The 17,646-nt window shown below is 37.2% G+C and overlaps 2 protein-coding genes across 6 annotated transcripts in view; one reads left to right on the top strand and one right to left on the bottom strand.

Annotated features, from left to right (window-relative positions):
* Positions 1–254: 254 nt before the first annotated feature.
* Positions 255–4,078, bottom strand: hexd (hexosaminidase d). Its single transcript, XM_026276337.1, has 12 exons — positions 3,618–4,078; positions 3,428–3,543; positions 3,179–3,266; positions 2,907–3,071; positions 2,582–2,765; positions 1,812–1,883; positions 1,524–1,722; positions 1,354–1,436; positions 1,170–1,242; positions 943–1,041; positions 766–855; positions 255–549 (listed from the first exon to the last, which is right to left on the bottom strand). The coding sequence occupies exons 1-12, from the start codon at positions 3,699–3,701 to the stop codon at positions 360–362; spliced, it is 1,443 nt and encodes a 480-aa protein (XP_026132122.1). The 5' UTR covers positions 3,702–4,078; the 3' UTR covers positions 255–359.
* A 1,195-nt stretch (positions 4,079–5,273) lies between these two features.
* Positions 5,274–17,646, top strand: part of arhgap12b (Rho GTPase activating protein 12b) — a 54,198-nt gene continuing 41,825 nt past the window's right edge. For 2 of the 5 annotated variants that reach the window (XM_026276332.1, XM_026276330.1), the window contains exons 1-2: positions 5,275–5,561; positions 11,679–12,438. In XM_026276332.1, the coding sequence (XP_026132117.1) occupies positions 11,752–12,438 (687 nt within the window). In that variant the 5' untranslated portion in view covers positions 5,275–5,561; positions 11,679–11,751. Of the gene's footprint in view, positions 5,562–11,678; positions 12,439–17,646 lie in introns of all 5 variants that reach the window. The other 3 variants (XM_026276335.1, XM_026276333.1, XM_026276331.1) reach the window with 2 other exon arrangements.

The following is a 17,646-nucleotide window of genomic DNA, read 5'->3' as shown; positions in this document are numbered from 1 at the left end:
CAAACTAATAGCTGATTGGCTGAATTAGTGGGTTTTTGTTAAATGTGAGCCTAAATCATCACATTTAAAAGAACCAAAGTCTGTGTGCAATGAATATATTTAATACACAAGTTACACAATTTGAGTTGAATTACTGAAATAAATGAACTTTTCCACAACATTCTAATTTATTGAGATGCACCTGTATCATAATAATGATATTTCATTACATTTATAATACAAACACAATTTTTAATAAAATTATACAACAGTGATTCACAAACACAAGCTTTCGCAGTTGTTTTATTCAGTTTTACATTGTACTGCAAGTACAAGTCTAGCTTGAAAGAAAGTTTTCGAAAGAAACTTATTGACCAACTTTAAGATATGGATTCGGTACAAAGTCCCATTCCATTTAAAACCGTTTCAATGTCTCTGGATAGGTTGTGCAGAGGCTCCAGCACTGGAGTGATGTGTTGGTCCACCCATTCCTGAACTGTAGAGTCTGAGTACAGCAGACGCATCTCTCCTCTCACATCTTGAACCTGGCTCTCCACATCATCAAGAATACTGTTGGAGGAATTGAGAGGAAAAATATGGATATATTATAAAGTACTTGTTAAAAATTCACATGCATAAGACACAGCGTGCATTACAGTTTCCACAAAAACAAACTGTTTTCAACATCGGCCTTGGTGAGCACGAGAGACTTCTTTCAAAAACATTCAAAATTATAGCATTTTTGAATAGTACTGTAAATATAAGTATACATATTAAGAAACTTACATTGTTGCTTGTGTTTTAATCTGTTGAGCAATGAGTGGGTTGATTGTCTTTTTTTGCCTGTGGTAGGGTGTGAACCAGCCCCTCACAAACCTGTTGTGCAAGAATGAATACAAATGTTTGGTGGAAAGTCAGCCTTAACTTCACAACCCTCTTAAAACTTAGAGGCCCTAAACTCACATATTGTTCTGAAAATGTCTCAGTTCTGCAGACTCCAGCAAAGACGTCAGCTTCACTATGAGTTCAGCTAGTTTTGCCCCAGCAAAGGAGGAAGACAATCTGGGACACACAGGCCAAAGAATATTCTGTAAATGAGTCTATTTTTCAGTAACCCTTGAGGGTTTCTTAGTGTTACACTTACACATGCTTTTTTTATCTTTTAGGGCACAAATATGAATATAAGGTACCTCTCTATGTCTTCTACATCCACAGTACCAAGTATCTCAACAACCTTCTTTTGAGCCTCTTCGGTAAAGCCACCTGAATCACAGTGAAAAGCTATAGTGAGTTAAGCATTCTTAATATTTATATACTGCCATCAATTTACCACCAAAAAAGAAATCTAAATGAGTGAAAATGAAAGTGACTGACCGTGCAGAAGAGTTTGCAGACAGGACCCCAGAGAGGGTAAACCCACAGGCATCAGCTCACACAAAACAGACAAGTGGTCATATCTTAAAAGGAACCAAAGAAACATACATTTTGTTGTCTTGTCCAGTAAGACAGCAGTGATTCTAGTGATAGTCGGGATGCCATCTAACCTTTGCCATCCAGTTAGAGCAATTCCCTGTAGCTTAATGCCAGCTGACAGGCTGGATGCTACTTTGAGCCATTGAAAATGGTTGTCCAGATGTCTCTGGGTGCTGGTCACACAGGTATGCACAGTGTTCGAGCCTTTAAAAGAGCTGGCGGCCCACTGCTGTGATATACCCGCAGACTTATATCGTTCCATAAGCATGACTGGAAGAGTAAATGTAAAATAATCAAGCATTTTCATGATCAAATGGCTCACAACATTTAATAGTAAAGAGTGTTTTGACCCAACTTACCAGTGTTGCCAACATCTAGAGTAGGGCTGTAATCCCACAACATCGGTTGCACTAATCCAACAAGACCACTCTCTAAAATAAGACCATAAATTGGATAGAAACAGTGTTTTAGTATAATGAGAAAAAAAAGTGTATATACACATTATAAAAGTGATAGCCGTGAGGTAGAAAATGCAGTATAATTCTTTTTTGCATAGACTTTAGTTTGATTTGGTCATTAATTTCATTTCACGTTGAGTCAATATGGAGGATGTGGAACATTTAAGATATTTTTGCCCAGTGAAAATAGAGGTGTTGACCTTTTAATGTATGAAAGGGAAGGAGGTGAAAGTATCATAAGCATGTAAAAAAACAACTGAAGGGAAGTGTCTGGTGTCTGAAGAGAAATAACATTGAAGCATGTCACATGAGTCAAAGACCGACTATTTATAAAGGCCATCCTGAGTGAAATTTTTTAATTTTAGGTTCCGAACACACCTACAACCCCCCTTTGTATTATATATATATAAAAAATCTTATTTTAATGTAGAATTTTAAAAGAAGATTATTAATTTCTAAGATTATACATGGAAAAACCTTTTTTTCAGTCAGTGGGGTTCACTGTTTTGGAATGACACAAGGATGAGTAAATAATCACAGTATTATTATTTTTGGACTGTCCCTTTAAGCATGCATTTATACAACTATTTATCAAATACATACTTTTCTCTTATATGCAACAAAATCATGATCATTTTCCAAAATAGGTGATAAATATGTTAACTACTCGCCTTTGATGGTCTCAGAGGTCATGGACCTGAGCATATCATCCCACATTATCAAATTAAGTTTGGGTGCACTTTCCCGAATCCCCTTTGCCACCTTAATGACATGACTGAGGAACAGCTGGTGAACACTCCGACCTGGAAGATCTAACCAGTGTTTGGACTCATCTCCATGACCGAGCATGTACACCTATTAAAAAAAAAGTTATTCGATCAACAGATCAATATAAAAGCTAACACCCTAAGCTTACATGTCAAACTGTTCATTTGAAGGAATTATTATAGTGTAGCCACACAAGTGGCATTTTATTGATGGAGGGATGTGCTGTACCTCGTCGGCTCCGATGTGCAGGCTGGTACTTTTAGGGTGGAGCTTCATGACTTGTTGTAGCATCTCTTGCACCAGCCTAACTCCTGCATCACGGTGTGGGTTCAGGGTGCCCAGACAGTAGTCCACCTCCCGCAGATCTCTAAACACCTCATGCTTCAGGACAAACTGATTGAGGACATTTTAAAATAGTAAAGAGTCTGAATATGCAGAATTCAAATGGATAAATAATTCTAAATAATTGGGTAAATGACAAAAACAGGCTTCGTAGTTACTTCCAAATGTCCAAATGTCTGAACCAGGGGAATGATCTCCAGCCCTCTGCTACTGGCAGCATCCTGGATAGACACAATCTCCTCACGCCTATTTGGATAATAGGTATTTTTATCAAGTCACATTTTCATAAAAAAAAAAAAAATATATATATATATATATATATATATATATATATATATATATATATATATATATATATATATATATATATATATATATATATATATATATATTAAATATAAACTCACGTGTATGGAGGCTGAGTTGTAGATTGAAGAACTTTCAGCTTTCCTTCATAGGGAAACATATCCTCATATTCGATGAGCAAGCCATTGGCTCCAAGATCAGCAAATAACTGGATCAGCTGTAGAAACGTAATCGTGGTTTATTCCTTAAAGTTTTATTTAAACAGTCATAAAAGAGTGAAAGAAGCTGTACCTCAATTAAGTAGCCGATTCTAGGAGGTGCCCCTTTTAGGTCCAAATGCACAAACCTTTTGCAACTGCGCAATGACTGGTCCATGTCAAGTACTGTTCAATAACAAATCTAGCAGCGTCTTAAATATATTTTAACTCATACCTTATATTTAAATCACGGAATCAACAACTGGAATGGTATAATGTGTTGTCCTTTAATCTTTTGTATTTTGTCATTTAATAAGTGCTGATACTTCTCGTTCTCCTTTCATGTATTTCTTAATCAGCCTTATTCCTTGTCAAATATGTACTTTCAACTCAACGAAGCTAAGAATGAGATAGAACCTCTGTTTACAATCCTGTGGTCCTTTGCATCGTCTTCTACTTCTTCTTCTTGGCAAACAACGTAAATAGGTGCATCACCGCCTCCCTTGCACTGTCATGCACAGGCCCGACAACATGACAAAGTTCTTCTGAGAAGCACGACGGGCATTGTAGTTTTTTTGTGCATTTTCTAATCAAACACCAATGCAGATGAAGGACTACAAGCGCCTGTATGTCCGCTCAGGACCGGAAGTTTTAAACCATAGTTCTTCCGCAGGCATGTTATTTCAAAATAAAAGCGTTATTATTATTATTATTATTATTATGAAATCTTTAATCTTGCTAATCAAAGTGTAATGTAAATGTAGTCTTTAACAAAATCAATACTGAAATATAAGAAAGGCATCTTATAATAAAGTTAAAATTAATAATTATATTAATAATGATTAGATTTTTATCAGTCTAAATTTTTTTTTTCAAAAAACTAAGAGCACATTTAAGACGCTGTGATCTCTTGCAACGAAATGCGAACAGAGTAAACGTAGCAAATGTCGCTCTCTAGTGGACAATGTTTTAATGTACAGTACTGGTAATATTGACATTCAACAATTTTATTGATAACCAGATAGTGGTTAAAATATGTAAGTTTATAGATATGGAAGGGGTGATTGATGAACTTTGAACAACTTTGGGGTTACTTACATAACACAGGAATTCAAAAATACTTATATACTGCCTAAATGTCACAACGTGTGTCATCATAATAGCTTGTGGAATGTCAGGGATAGAGAAGGAACAGCCTAAATAATAATAATTATAAAAACAACACAATAATAATAATATTTTTTCTAGTTGTATTTTCATATGCTGTCTTTATATAACCAATAAACCCTAAACAAATAATAAAAGGGAAAGGAAATTGTTAAATTGCCTGTGATCTGGGCACATATAATTTATTCATTTGCGCGCGCGCGCACACACACACACACACATATACATATATATATATATATATATATATATATATATATATATATATATGTGTGTGTGTGTGTGTGTGTGTGTGTGTGTGTGTGTGTGTGTGTGGCAATAAGGCTGTAACATGCTATGCACACGAGCATATAATCGAAAATAATCGAAAAGAAAGAAAATCAATATGTATAGTATAAATAATAATACAATCTAAATATTAAACGTATTGTGATGTAAATAAAATACATAAAACAATAAATGCAATATAAAATGCAGTAGAATAAATCCAATTCAGCACGTATTGACGTTTGTACAACGAGGTTGTGACCTAGTGCTGTGCAGAACCACGCAAACGCCTCTGCATACCTTCCTCTGAACAGAAGGAGGATCAAGAGCCTCTCAGCACCGCGAGGGGGCCTGATGCAGTAACGGGAGCATCAGCCGTTCAAGAGAGCTTCACGGCACAGGCGGGTGTGCGCACTGACTCACTCACTCACTCACCCGTAGAGACAGACTGCGATTGGATGCGCGAGGCGGCCAGATCGTGTGTTTTGTGTTGCTGCCGCGCAGTATATTTTCACGCAAGTGCCGAGGACTGCACGGGAAAAGTTTATTTCAGAGACTCTCCAACTAACGGACATGGCCGCTCCCAGATCCCCCTGAACGCCAGGTCAGTGTGATCAGATTCCGCGGTCATTATGCTTCAAAGGCGCATTGTTGCAGATATAAAGAGTTGCATTGTTGAGACCGTTGGAAATGGTTGTTGCACAGCGGTTTGCTACCTTGTGGCCAACCACGAAAGCCGCTTTGGAGACCCGTGGTCGGAGAACCTGCTATCCATCGTGCTGCGGCAAAATACTCCCATCGGGTTTTTAAATTGCAGTCATGTGTTTCAACACGCAGTTCCCTTGCATTGAGAACAAACCTAGTTTTATCTATTTATGTGATTTAGATGATCTAGACTTAGAACTGTGTTTTTAATTTGTGCTTTGTATTAAATGTTGATTTGTCTTGTGAGTAGCCTAATAGACTGTCATCACTTAAATCGGCGCAAACGGTTAATCAAAGTTATCACAAGTAGAGAATTTGAGCATTTGACATAAGCTGTTGTTCATTTTTCCCTTTGGAAACAATTTGTGCGCGTTATTGTGATGACACATTATTAGTTTGTTTCAACGAGCTGTAATTAAGCACAGTAAACATTTCTTGGGCAGAACTGTTGGTTCAACTGCATTTTGTTTGAAAGTTTATGGGCCAAACCGACCCTTCCCCCTTTCTTCTCCCGGCCTCGCGGTCGCCTTCGTCCGGGGAGGGACTGCACCGGTGCCCGGGTTTAGTGACCAGTAGCCGCTACTCAAACAAAGGCGAGTTACCAGGGGAAAAACGGGGCTCTCCTTCTTGACTGGATCGCTGGGGGGATATAGTGTTCCCTCGTCTGCATCAGTAATAAATGAACCGCTGGAACAAAGTCAAATAGGCTAGTCTACCGTTTGGCCTGTGAGGACCTGATGACCGAAAATCACTCCACTAAGTAACGTCGATAACGACTGCAAGGTCACTTTGTGTTCACGGATGCCAAGTGGCTCAGTAGATTAGACAAACAAACCCGTTCTATGCTGGCTGGCCTTGGAGCTTGTTTGTCGACAGGAGAAAACATTTTAATCATAAAGGTAGCCATACTGTTTTAAGCCCTCAAGATGAATGACAAAGAACCATGTCTGAGCATCAAGCCATTACGCGTTCAATACGCTCTTTAAACAGCGGTTCAACGTTCATGTGTTGTTAATGTGTGAGATTTTTTTACACTAGCCTATAGTAAATTGCCAAATTAATTTCAAACAGTCACTAAAATGTCAAAGAAAACGTCACAATAACACCGAATTAATATAATCATTTTAAACTTTTCTTTTAGTTCAAATGTGAGTGAAAGTCATGTCATGGGATGAGAAACCATGTCTTGTGTCTGATCTATTAATGATACGCACTGTGTCATTTAGTAGTGGCAGGTTCTTGTATCACTGGACTAGATTAATTGATTCTGCTGAGATAAAATACATTTTTATTCTGATGGTACATCTAAGCCATTTACCTTTATTTAAATAGCATGAAATGGTTTGCAAAACTTCTCAAGAATTTATTTTGCTGTTGTTGCTTATAAATCGCCAGAAAACTGGGCAAACTGATCCAGAACACTTGTTATTTTGCACATTTTGTGAAAGAAGACGACTGTTTGTAAAAGTGTAATCCGGGCCAGTCTCAAGATCCTTCAAGTGCAGATTGTGGGATTCAAAATGTTTTCTGTCTAGACCAGATGTCCATATAAACAGCGTTGAAAAGCTCAGGGTTATTTTCCCAGTTTCCAAATTTAGACAGACAGGTAGCTGTGTTTTGTGGAGAGGAAAAGCTTTCATGAACCTCTTGTCGTGATGTTTGCTTTTCTCTAGTAAATTCACAACTTGCTGATTTGAAAGTAGGGCATGTTGGCCTTTAGTGCTGCTAAATGTTATGTAATATCCAAGACCTCTGTGTAACAGTGTTTAATTTGATCGTGTCCAGAGTGTATCACACTCCAAGCTTAAAGTGAGATTAAAATGAACAGAGACCTGTATTTTATCAGGTTCAAGATATATGTGTGTGTGGCTTAATTTTTCTTAATTTTTCGTCTAATATTTGATTCCTTCTTCTTCCAGCTTTAGTATCTAAACCTTATTAAACCCTAAATTAAAAGAGAACTGTGGTCAAATGTTATCTCTGCTTTCACAGTACACTACTAGTAACTGAAATAGCTATGGTACTGCATTTAATTTGTCTTTGCACTGCTTCAGCATGAATATTTACATTTGTAATGAGTGCTAATGTGGTGGACTTGATAGTAAATATCTTTGATGCTTTTCAAACCCCAATCTGCTTTGAACCCCAGGAAGTGAAACTCCATAGAAGCTTTCACCCAGTATATTTTGATTCATTATGAGATTCAGTCAAATCTGAATAGAAATGACAACTTCCCCCAGCAAAATGATATAGGTTTTTCTGTTGGAGTGACTGTCTGACTTATCTTGCAGACAAGTTGGTAGTAGTTTATTTTGCACATCGGCCGCAGTGACCGTGCTCTCACACCCAGAGGAGCTCTTCCATCTGCTACTTGTTTATAGAAACTCCGCTTTGGTTCGCAGTCAAGTCCCCAAATGGGAGCCACATGGTAGATCTGAAATCCTTGTGTGCTGCTTTTTCGATTAAATTAGTCTGTTTGCTCACTTTAAAGAAGATCCACTTTACTCTTTAAAAAGAGTTGATAAGAGTTGCCTCAAGTTGTTTTAATGCCAGTGGAAAACAGTTTTCTCATGTGATCCTCCTCTCTGTGGTGTGTAAGAAATGTTGTTTCTTTTTCAAATGTCATTGTTTGCCTTACACATCAGAAATCACAGAAGACCTTTATTCCTCCGACTTCCTTTATGTGATAACAGTGCTACCCAAGCTTTCAAACATGAATGACTCCAGCGGATCATGTGTGTAAATGTGGATGTTATTGGCAGAGTATGTTTAGCTAAGGGGATGGTTTGTGGTGTCTATAGAGGATGGGGGTATTTTATTAGGCAGAGTGGCAGGCTTATTGTAAACTTTGGTATTTGGGTGGTGGGCTACTATTTCCACAAAAATATCAAGCAGCACTCTTTTAGTATTGATAATAATGAGAAATGTTTCTTGAATGCCAAATCAGCATCAGAATGATTTCTGATGGATCATGTGATTGAAGTACTGGAGTAAAGATGCTGACAATTCAGCTTTTTCATTACAGGAATAAATTGCATTTTTAAAATGTATTCAAGCAGAACATGGTTATTGTAAATTGTGATGAGATTTTTCAGTATTACAGTTTTTACTGTATTTTAAAATACTTACCAACCCCAAATGTTTGAACTGTATCAGTAGAAATGCATTTGTTAAGAAAACCAGTATGTTGTTGTTTGTATTGGGGTATATTAATAGCTGTGATACATATAACCTCTCTCTCTCTCTCAAACAGTTCAGTACTGGATGTGTGCAACAATCAAACATGTTTGTCTAGTTTACATTAAAAAAAAAAAACAATAATGGAAAATCAGTGCAGTGGAATACAAAAAGTGTAAATGGCTCCTAAAATTAAACTGTAATCTGTAAATGGCTCTTAAAAGTAAACTGTATCGGCAGTGTGTTTACTGGCTCCACTTTTCCAGTCTTTTTTTTTTTTAGTTTGGTGTTTAGTGTTTATTTTAATCAGATTCTCTACTAGGTCTTGTAGTGTGTACTCCGTATATTGGAGTGCCTGTGGTAGGGCTTGATGAAGTATGTATGAAATGAAAAGATGGGAGAATTTGGAGTTGCTGCCAAGGTTGGCACGAGTCTTTAGTGCAGAATTTGAAGACAGAGGGAGAGTAGATTGCCTTCAGCTCCAAACTGGTTAAATCAATGCTGGGTCAACTGTCTTGTCTTTGGAAGAGATGTCTGGTTGCTGACAAGGTTTAAGCAGTAGTTTCATGCATCTTTCTCATGACCCTAATGGTGTTTTAACATCTCGTTCCTTTTGCTCAGTGTTTATGTACATAATGTTGATAGCTTTATAAAGAGATTGCAACAAATAGAGTGAAAGATAGAGAGGGAGAAAAGCTGACTTCTTTGAAGATGAAACCCAAGTTCATGAATTCAAAGTTGAGTTGAGATTCAAAGGGTTTATGAAGCTCAAGCTTTTTGATGAACGCCAGCAGTGTCCTGCTGCATATTAGCAGGAAGATAGTAGCTAATATTTTAGAAATGATGAGCAAAACAATATCAACGAAATTGTGTTGCTAGTGAATTGTTTGAATGTGGCTCTGTGCTTGACTCAACAGTGCAAAGTTTTCTCAGTGGAGGGATCAGTGAAGTCTGTGTCTGGTTACAGTATTCAGTTTCATTCAGTCTTAGTAACCTCTATCAGTCTCTCTCCTCTATGGCTATTTTCAGAGGTGCCTTATGTCACGTCAAATCCACATCTAAAATTTGACAGCAACCCGTGGCTTTCCTGAGCCGGTTTTATAATATTTGTTGCTATTTAGAAATATTCAGTAAACCCTTCAACTTCAAAGACTAACTATTTAAGAACAGACCATTTGGATTGACTGGGTATAAGTATGTAAGGTGCCATGAAAAATCTGTAGATGGAAAAATCTCCATTCAAGCCCGTTGAGCATATTTCTTTACTTCTACCTGTTACTTTAAAAATTTTTTAACAAAAAGTGCATTTACTATTTATTAAGGTTTTTGAGGTATCTAATATTTGGATACTTAATTTCCACTATCTAAATATTCTCAAAAATAAAAAAATTGTTGTCATTTGGAAGTGTGTAGGCCTTCTTGCATTTTATGCTGTTACATTATGATTTTGGCATAAAATGGTCTTTAAATTGACCATGATATCGATTATTGCAATTATTTCTGGGGCAATATATTTCACAACAAAAAGTTGTTATCGCGACAGGCCTATGGTCTCACATAACCGAACTGCACTATTGGCATTTTGGCAAAAAGTCATGTTTGGTCAGTATTTAAAATTTTGTACTAAATAAACTAAAGAGTAAAACACAATTTTATCAATATTATATACAATATAAAATCAGTAATTTGAAATACACTCAGGTTGGGGTTGTTCAGAATTTTTTAGTTTTTGCAAGAAGTCTCTTATGCTTACCTAAGCTATATTTATTTGATCTGAAATGCTAAATAACAGTAATATTGTGAAATAATATTACGATTTAAATTTGAATTAAAAATCGAATTTAAAAACTCTTTTCTATTTTAATATATTGTAAAAATGTAATTTATTCCTGTGAAGGGCAAAACAGCCGTTATTCTAATATGATTTGGTGCTCAAGAAACATTTCTTCTTCTTATCACGGTTGAAAACAGTTGTGCATGGGATGGACAAAGTGTGCTTTTTTTGTATACAGAAGGGCTGAAAGAACAAAGGCAAAATATAAGGAAGAGTGAATCCAGCCGCTGTTTAAATCCAGCTTAAATCTGTCACAATCCATCATCTTTAAGCACCCTATGTGAACATGACAATGTATATTTAACCTAAGAATGCTTAAGGGGGTTTGTGTACATGTGAGAGAGGGATCTGGGGCCAAACAAATGCATGTTGACAGTAGAAAGGGATCTGCAGGCCATACTCTGGAAAACATCACTCAGTTCATTCAGTGATCTGTGTATGTGAGTGAGCATGGTTGTGTTGCCTGAGACCTGTCACTGTAATTTGATCATTGGATTACTGATATGTTGGTTGCCATGGTGTCCTCATGCTCGATTAGGTTACCACACAGCTCCCCTTGATGTTGATATGTGCAGTAGCATTTTTTTTTATGTGTATGTGTGATTGTTTTAATTTCTATCAGATTCAGTCTGTCCTGATCTGTTATTGAGTAGATCACTTCTAGAATGAACATTTCCTGATAATTTACTCACCCCAATGTCATTCAAGATGTTCATGTCTATCTGTCTTTACTTGCAAAGAAATTACATTTTTTGAGAAACATGTTCCAGGATTTTTCTCCATATAGTGGACTTCAATGGTAGTCAATTGCTTGAAGGTCCAAATTGTGGCTTCAAAGGGATCTACATGATCCCAGCGGAGGAATAAAGGTTTTATCTAGTGAAACAATCTGCCATTTTCAAAAAAAAAAAAAAGAAAATGTTGGAAAGGTCACACATGGTAAGTTAGTTAAGTATCATCCCTTTTTAAAGTACAGGCTAACAGTCTTATTCTCTCTTTTTGCAGTCGCGCGGACACAACAAAAGATGTGGATCCACTAACAGCCTGTCTTCTGAATAACTCAATGACGGATTGAGCCATGACAGAACAGGATGGCCGCTGTGATTTGTCCATCGCCCCGGGGCAGGTGTATGTCGAGGTGGAGTTTGATTATGAGTACAAGGCGAAAGACAGACTTATCTCCATACGGCAGGGAGAATGCTACATGTTGGTTCGCAAAACCAATGAGGACTGGTGGCAAGTTCGTCGGGAGGAGGGCACCAAGGCTTTTTATGTCCCCGCTCAGTACGTCCGAGAGGTCCGGCGTGCCCTTATGCCGCCGCCCAAACCTCGTGCAAAGCCCCCTAACGTTCTTGAAATCGCCCAGTGCTGGTCGTCAAATGAAAATCTCAACCAACGTGCTCCAACGGAATGGTCCAGCTTCAGCAGGCCACCTCCTTCAACGACGCCGTCCCCATTGCCAGGTCAACAGACCCCGCCTCTAATGTTGCGGGACACCAATCAGAACTCGGGGATGAAGAGCGTTGTTGCCGAGCTCACTCTGCTTAAAAACAACAACCATCATAACTATCACCATGGCAACCCCACACTTCCACAAGGACGAGCGGAATCCCCTCCACAGGAGCAAGGTCGCCCGGGGAAGCTCCCAGGCGGGTCGTCGGTGGACACGGACGGAAGCGTGTCACCAGGAAACGGGTTGGAGAAAATGAGAAAAGACTCTGAATCTGGAGATGAGCTCAGCAGCAGTTCTACCGAACACATGCAGGTAAGAATGAGTGACGTTCACCCTCTTCCTCGTTTCTCTCTCACGCTCTCAAGATTATTTGTTCTCTCTCATTCTCCTTTCCTCCCAAACTTACTCATGTTCGACCTTTATCTCTTTCGATGTCATCTTCGGCTTTCATTCTCTGCATTTCCTGCACTTATCTTTACCAGAAATGATCTCCTCTCTTTTTCATCCTGTAACTGTCATTATCTTTTTGTGTTACGCATTGTTCCAACAATTGCTACGAGACTAATCTAACATTACTTCCTCACACCTTTCCCTTTATCCCTCCCTCGGTTGTGCCTCTGACATTTACAGTGGCACGTCTTCTTTTCTGTCAGGTTAAATTGGATTCAGCAGTGTTTTCCTCTCCTCTTGCATCCCTTTCTTTCCGCTGCACGACGCTTGTTCAGCTGGAGATGTAGTCTGTTCTCTGCTGTGAAGGTGAAAATTGTGGCCACCTCACAAGGTTTGATTTAGACAATAATAGAGACTTTATTAAAATCACAAAATACACCTTTTTTAATAAAAAAAAAAAAAAAGAAAGAAAACTGCTGGCATTAGTGTACAATTTATTTTGCATTGTGCAATGTACCTCATATATATAATTTTATAATATATTATTTAATAACATTATATTTATATTAAATACAATTTTATTATGTAATTTTTTAAAATGAAAATTACACTTTATATTTGTACATTTATGATTTATATATTTACTTATATTTTAAATATAAGTATTATAATATAGTTCATTATATATATAATTCTACTTATTTAATTCTATATAAATATTTAAATATAAATTGTAATAATAATTACAGTTTAGTAGCAGTTTACTGATTCGCTCTTCTAGTGAATTAAAAATCAAACCTACGTTTTTGTGCAATATGCAAATTAAAGATTTTTTTTTGAGCAAAGTTAAACATTAAATATACATGTATTATGTTCAATCCACTACTAATTAGATGTCAGTTTTGGCCAACCACAGTAGTATGTAGGCCTACTTAGTAGTTTTTGAGTGGTTGAGTTTGCTTTTTGAGTGTCCCGGGGTGCACTATTTAGTCTTTGTTATTATCCTCCTCCCCCATTTCTCTCTCTATGTCTCTCTAAAAGAGGGTGCTGCTGGGGAACAAAGGGGATTGTGGGAGAATAGAAAGTAGGTCGTATCTGGCTAGATCATGTTGTTGCCCCCGTTTTATGTTTGCAAATATATTAAAGAGATGGAAAGACATTGAGAACTTTGGGTCCGATGGGTTGTATATGCATCAGATCATCATTGTGAGCAATAAGGACAATAATCATGCTCGTATGAGTTATAAACCTGTAGCTTGTCATGAATATTGAGTCACCACATAATTACTGGTCTTGGTCAACACATCAAGATTTATAGAAACTAACTTTTTGCTTTTTGAAGAATAATCATGATGCGCCTCAAAGTCAAATTGCAGACTGTGGCTTAACCATGCACATGCATATATGCACTTAAAAGGACATATAGAGTACATTGGGCTTTTGAGGGATTTGTCCACGTCAGGCTTTGTCTATCAGGGTCAGCTGATAATACTAAACCATGTGATTACTTAATCATCTGTTGAACAGCTATCCCTCATAGACATTTGGACTCCAGATCTCATTCATAACATCTGCTGTGTGTGATGTTTGCTTTAAAGCAGGATTTCACCCAAAAAGGCCAATTTATTTCTTTTGATTTCTGAGACTTATGTGGGGATGTCCCGATCCGATCCACGACATTGGTATTGTGCAGATACAAACCATGGGAAAATCTAGCTTAAACCATCGCCTAAATTCTTGAATATTAGCATTTACCTTGCCGTGACATCCAGTTCAGTCACTGCCTGTCACGTGATAACAGTAGTAGCCAATTATAGTCGCATGAGTATGAGAGTTAAAGTGCTCTTGTGGTCCGGTCTGCCCTCATTCTGCAATTTCTTCCGAGGGAAGGGGTGTGCAATATGAAAATTTTTTGATTGGGGTTGAAAAAATGCGTTTCATGGTGAAGATAGTAGACAGGCGATGCACACGTGACCCGTCATTCCCGCAGCAGCGCGCGTGCTCACCCTCACCTCATGTTTGAGGCTGTCTGTTGACTGCAACTGATCATAACTGCCCGGGAAAAGACAACAGTAGCCCGGCACCGAGATAAAGAAAAGAAAAAAGCCCAAGATGAGGCCCGTGCATCACTTTTAGGTACTTTTATTATACCGTTCATCTTTTTTGGATTTTGATAACATTAAGTTAATAACATATTTTAATGTCACATCTGCCTTAATATCCTCTTAGAGTTTCAATGTTCTGTTTAATAATTCAATTCAAATATCCACTTAATCTATCATTTTTGGCCAACTTTTTGTGATTAGAAATGCTAGCCTTTATAATTTCTTCAATCAAAACGTGGACATCACAACCCTTACAAAAACGAATCCTTGTTTTTAGTGAAGTAAATTTTTCTTGTGTGTCATTTCTGAATGCTTGAGACTATAAAATGAATCAGACAACTGTATTAGTAAAATCATTGCCATAGGCAACTGTCTAGGTGCAATTGTAATTTGTAAATATTCATTATTTTATTTTTACTTGTTCATTCAATTTTTTCAATGTTCCTGCTAAATACTATTGTACCTGCAAAACACTGTTTTATTTTTATTAGTGTATTATGTGTATCTTTGTTCTATTTTTTTAAATAACAAAGATAAAATAATGACAAAGATTTTTTATGTTTTTAGGTGGCTAATTGAGCAAAGTGCTTCCATTTTTCTTCTTCTTATTTTTAGTAGTAGTATAAGTTTTAGAATAAAATAAAAATATCGGATTGATATCGGAATCGGCAAATAGCCAAATCTGCGGCATCGGTATCACTATTGGAAGTAAAAAAAAAAAGTGGTATCGGGACATCCCTATTCCACACCCTTTAAACCTTGTGAAGACATAAAATAGTTTTTTTTTTTTTAAGTCATTATTTCCTGAAAATTGCTGCCTTCAACTATTGTCCCCTCTGCCTCTTAATTTTGTCTTTGTTAATAATCAAGAAAATAATGTTGTTGTTTTTTAATGTTTCTAACACAAAATAGCATAATAGTGTCTTTATTCTTATAATTCTCTTTATTCCAATATTCTCAGATTTTTAATAGATTTAGTTACCCCTAACAACACTGGAACAAAAACAAGCTTGGAAGGCTAAGTAAATTACGAATTTTCAATTTGGGGGAGTTATTCATAGAACTACTTTAAGCCCAAAGTCATATTCTCTGCCTGCATCGCTCCTGACGTCTATCTCTGCCCCCTCTTCTTATGAATAGACAGCTCCTGCGCTCTTAAAAGATTGAGGTCCAAATCTGTTTATTAGAGTGGCCCACAGAGGACGGATTTAGGACCCCAATTTCTCGCCTTTTTTGCTATGCTCCAACTTTATCTTCACCCCCTCAAGCAGATTTGCTCACACACAAACACACACTTTTTCGCTCCCGCTCTTTTCTCTAGCCATCAGAAGACACACTAATAATATGCCATCCCTATAATAAAAGATTATGAATGGCTTTTATAACAGAGCAGGGCTTTTCTAACAGGCAGCTGCACAAAATTTTATTCAGCCTCTGAGTTATTATCAGTTGTTGTCTGCAGTTGAGCTTTACATGTTTCCATCTGTTTCGGTGTGTTTTGTCTCAGATTTTTTTTTTGTGAGTATGTATATACAGTACATTATTTTCACCAGTATGTCATAGTGAATCATTGCCGGTTTTGTTAAGTTCACACTTAATAAGCCCAGAAGTGTCTCTGAAGTATGTGTGTGTTTGGATTCAGTCGCTGAATCGTCATTGAATCCTGTAGCTCTTCCCTACATTGACAGTAAAGGAAGCCTGAGCATTCCCGTCATTCCTGTCCCAGCACACACACACACACACACACACTCACTGAGTTCAGGATAACCCAATAAAGGCCCTCTGATCCTGATGGGCAGAAAACAGCACAGCTCACTGTAATCTAATATTTACTCAAGGATCAAAGATCTCTCGCTCGCTCTCCTTTCTGTTGTCGTTGTTGCTCCGTCTGTCTCTATTTTTGTCCATATATGGACTTGAGGCTGAGAGATGGCAGTGGACATCAAATCGATGTGTGTTTGGGGTGCGTGGGGGGGCGGTACCCTCACGCTGTCAGAACATCTCTGTCTCTCTGCTGTCGATGAGCACAGCTGACATGTTGTGGGGGCAGAATGTGTCCTGAGGGTAAGGTAAGTTTAGCTTCACACACACACATTTGCTAGATTTCTGTTGTTTTTATATGTAGATGATTAGAATTTCCAAATACTAAATCTATAAGAAAATGTTTAATAATTATTAAATACATAAATCAAATTTTCCTTTGAGGGTGTAATCAAAATATTCCAAAAGAGAAGTTTGATTAGATTTATGTCACTTTTGGTGACAGTTTTGTACACAAACTATAGCCTATATGTGCAGACATGCACCCATAGATGAGTTTCACTACCATTTCAAAATCTGTAAGATTTTTAATGTTTATAAAGAAGACTTTTATGCTCACCATGGATGTATATATTTGATCAAAAATACAGTAAAACAGTGATGTTGTGAAATATTATTACAAGTATTACAGCAGTCATTACTCCCGTCTTTTGGCACTCATTAGAAACATTTATTATTATTGTCAGTGTTGAAAACAGCTGTGCTGCTTAATATTTTTTTTTGAGGAATCTGAATTCTTTGATGCATAGTAAAATATTGATGCTTTTCATCACTTTAATGCAATCTTTGCTAAGTAAAAGTATTAATTTCTCAAAAAAGAATAACAACAACCTGGAAAAGGAATGGCAATTAGAATTAAGTAAAAAAAAAAAAAATTGACAAAACATTGTGGTTGATTGTTACTTGTAGTTTATTTGTCACACTGAAAGTAGAAATTCAGGTGGAGCACATCCAATGAATGTGTAGTACTCCGTGTAACTACTTTCCGAAATGTTTATATATATATTAAAGACTGCTGTCATGTCAGGCCTTGGGTTTTCCATCTGTATCATCCTCTTCTCTTGTGTTTAAACCAATTCAGAGCAGCTGCAGTATATTCAGGGACATTTAGCTGTGGGAACGGCTAAAGTCAAATAGAAGAGAGAGACAAAACAACAACGTGTCACAGATTGAACTGTGGTAACCTGTCCCTCACGGGGGTTTA

The sequence above is a fragment of the Carassius auratus genome, chromosome 12 (assembly GCF_003368295.1).
Source record: "Carassius auratus strain Wakin chromosome 12, ASM336829v1, whole genome shotgun sequence".
Lineage (NCBI taxonomy): Eukaryota > Metazoa > Chordata > Actinopteri > Cypriniformes > Cyprinidae > Carassius > Carassius auratus.
The sequence above is the reverse complement of the archived record's forward strand: the minus strand, read 5'-3'. Positions and strand labels throughout refer to the sequence as shown.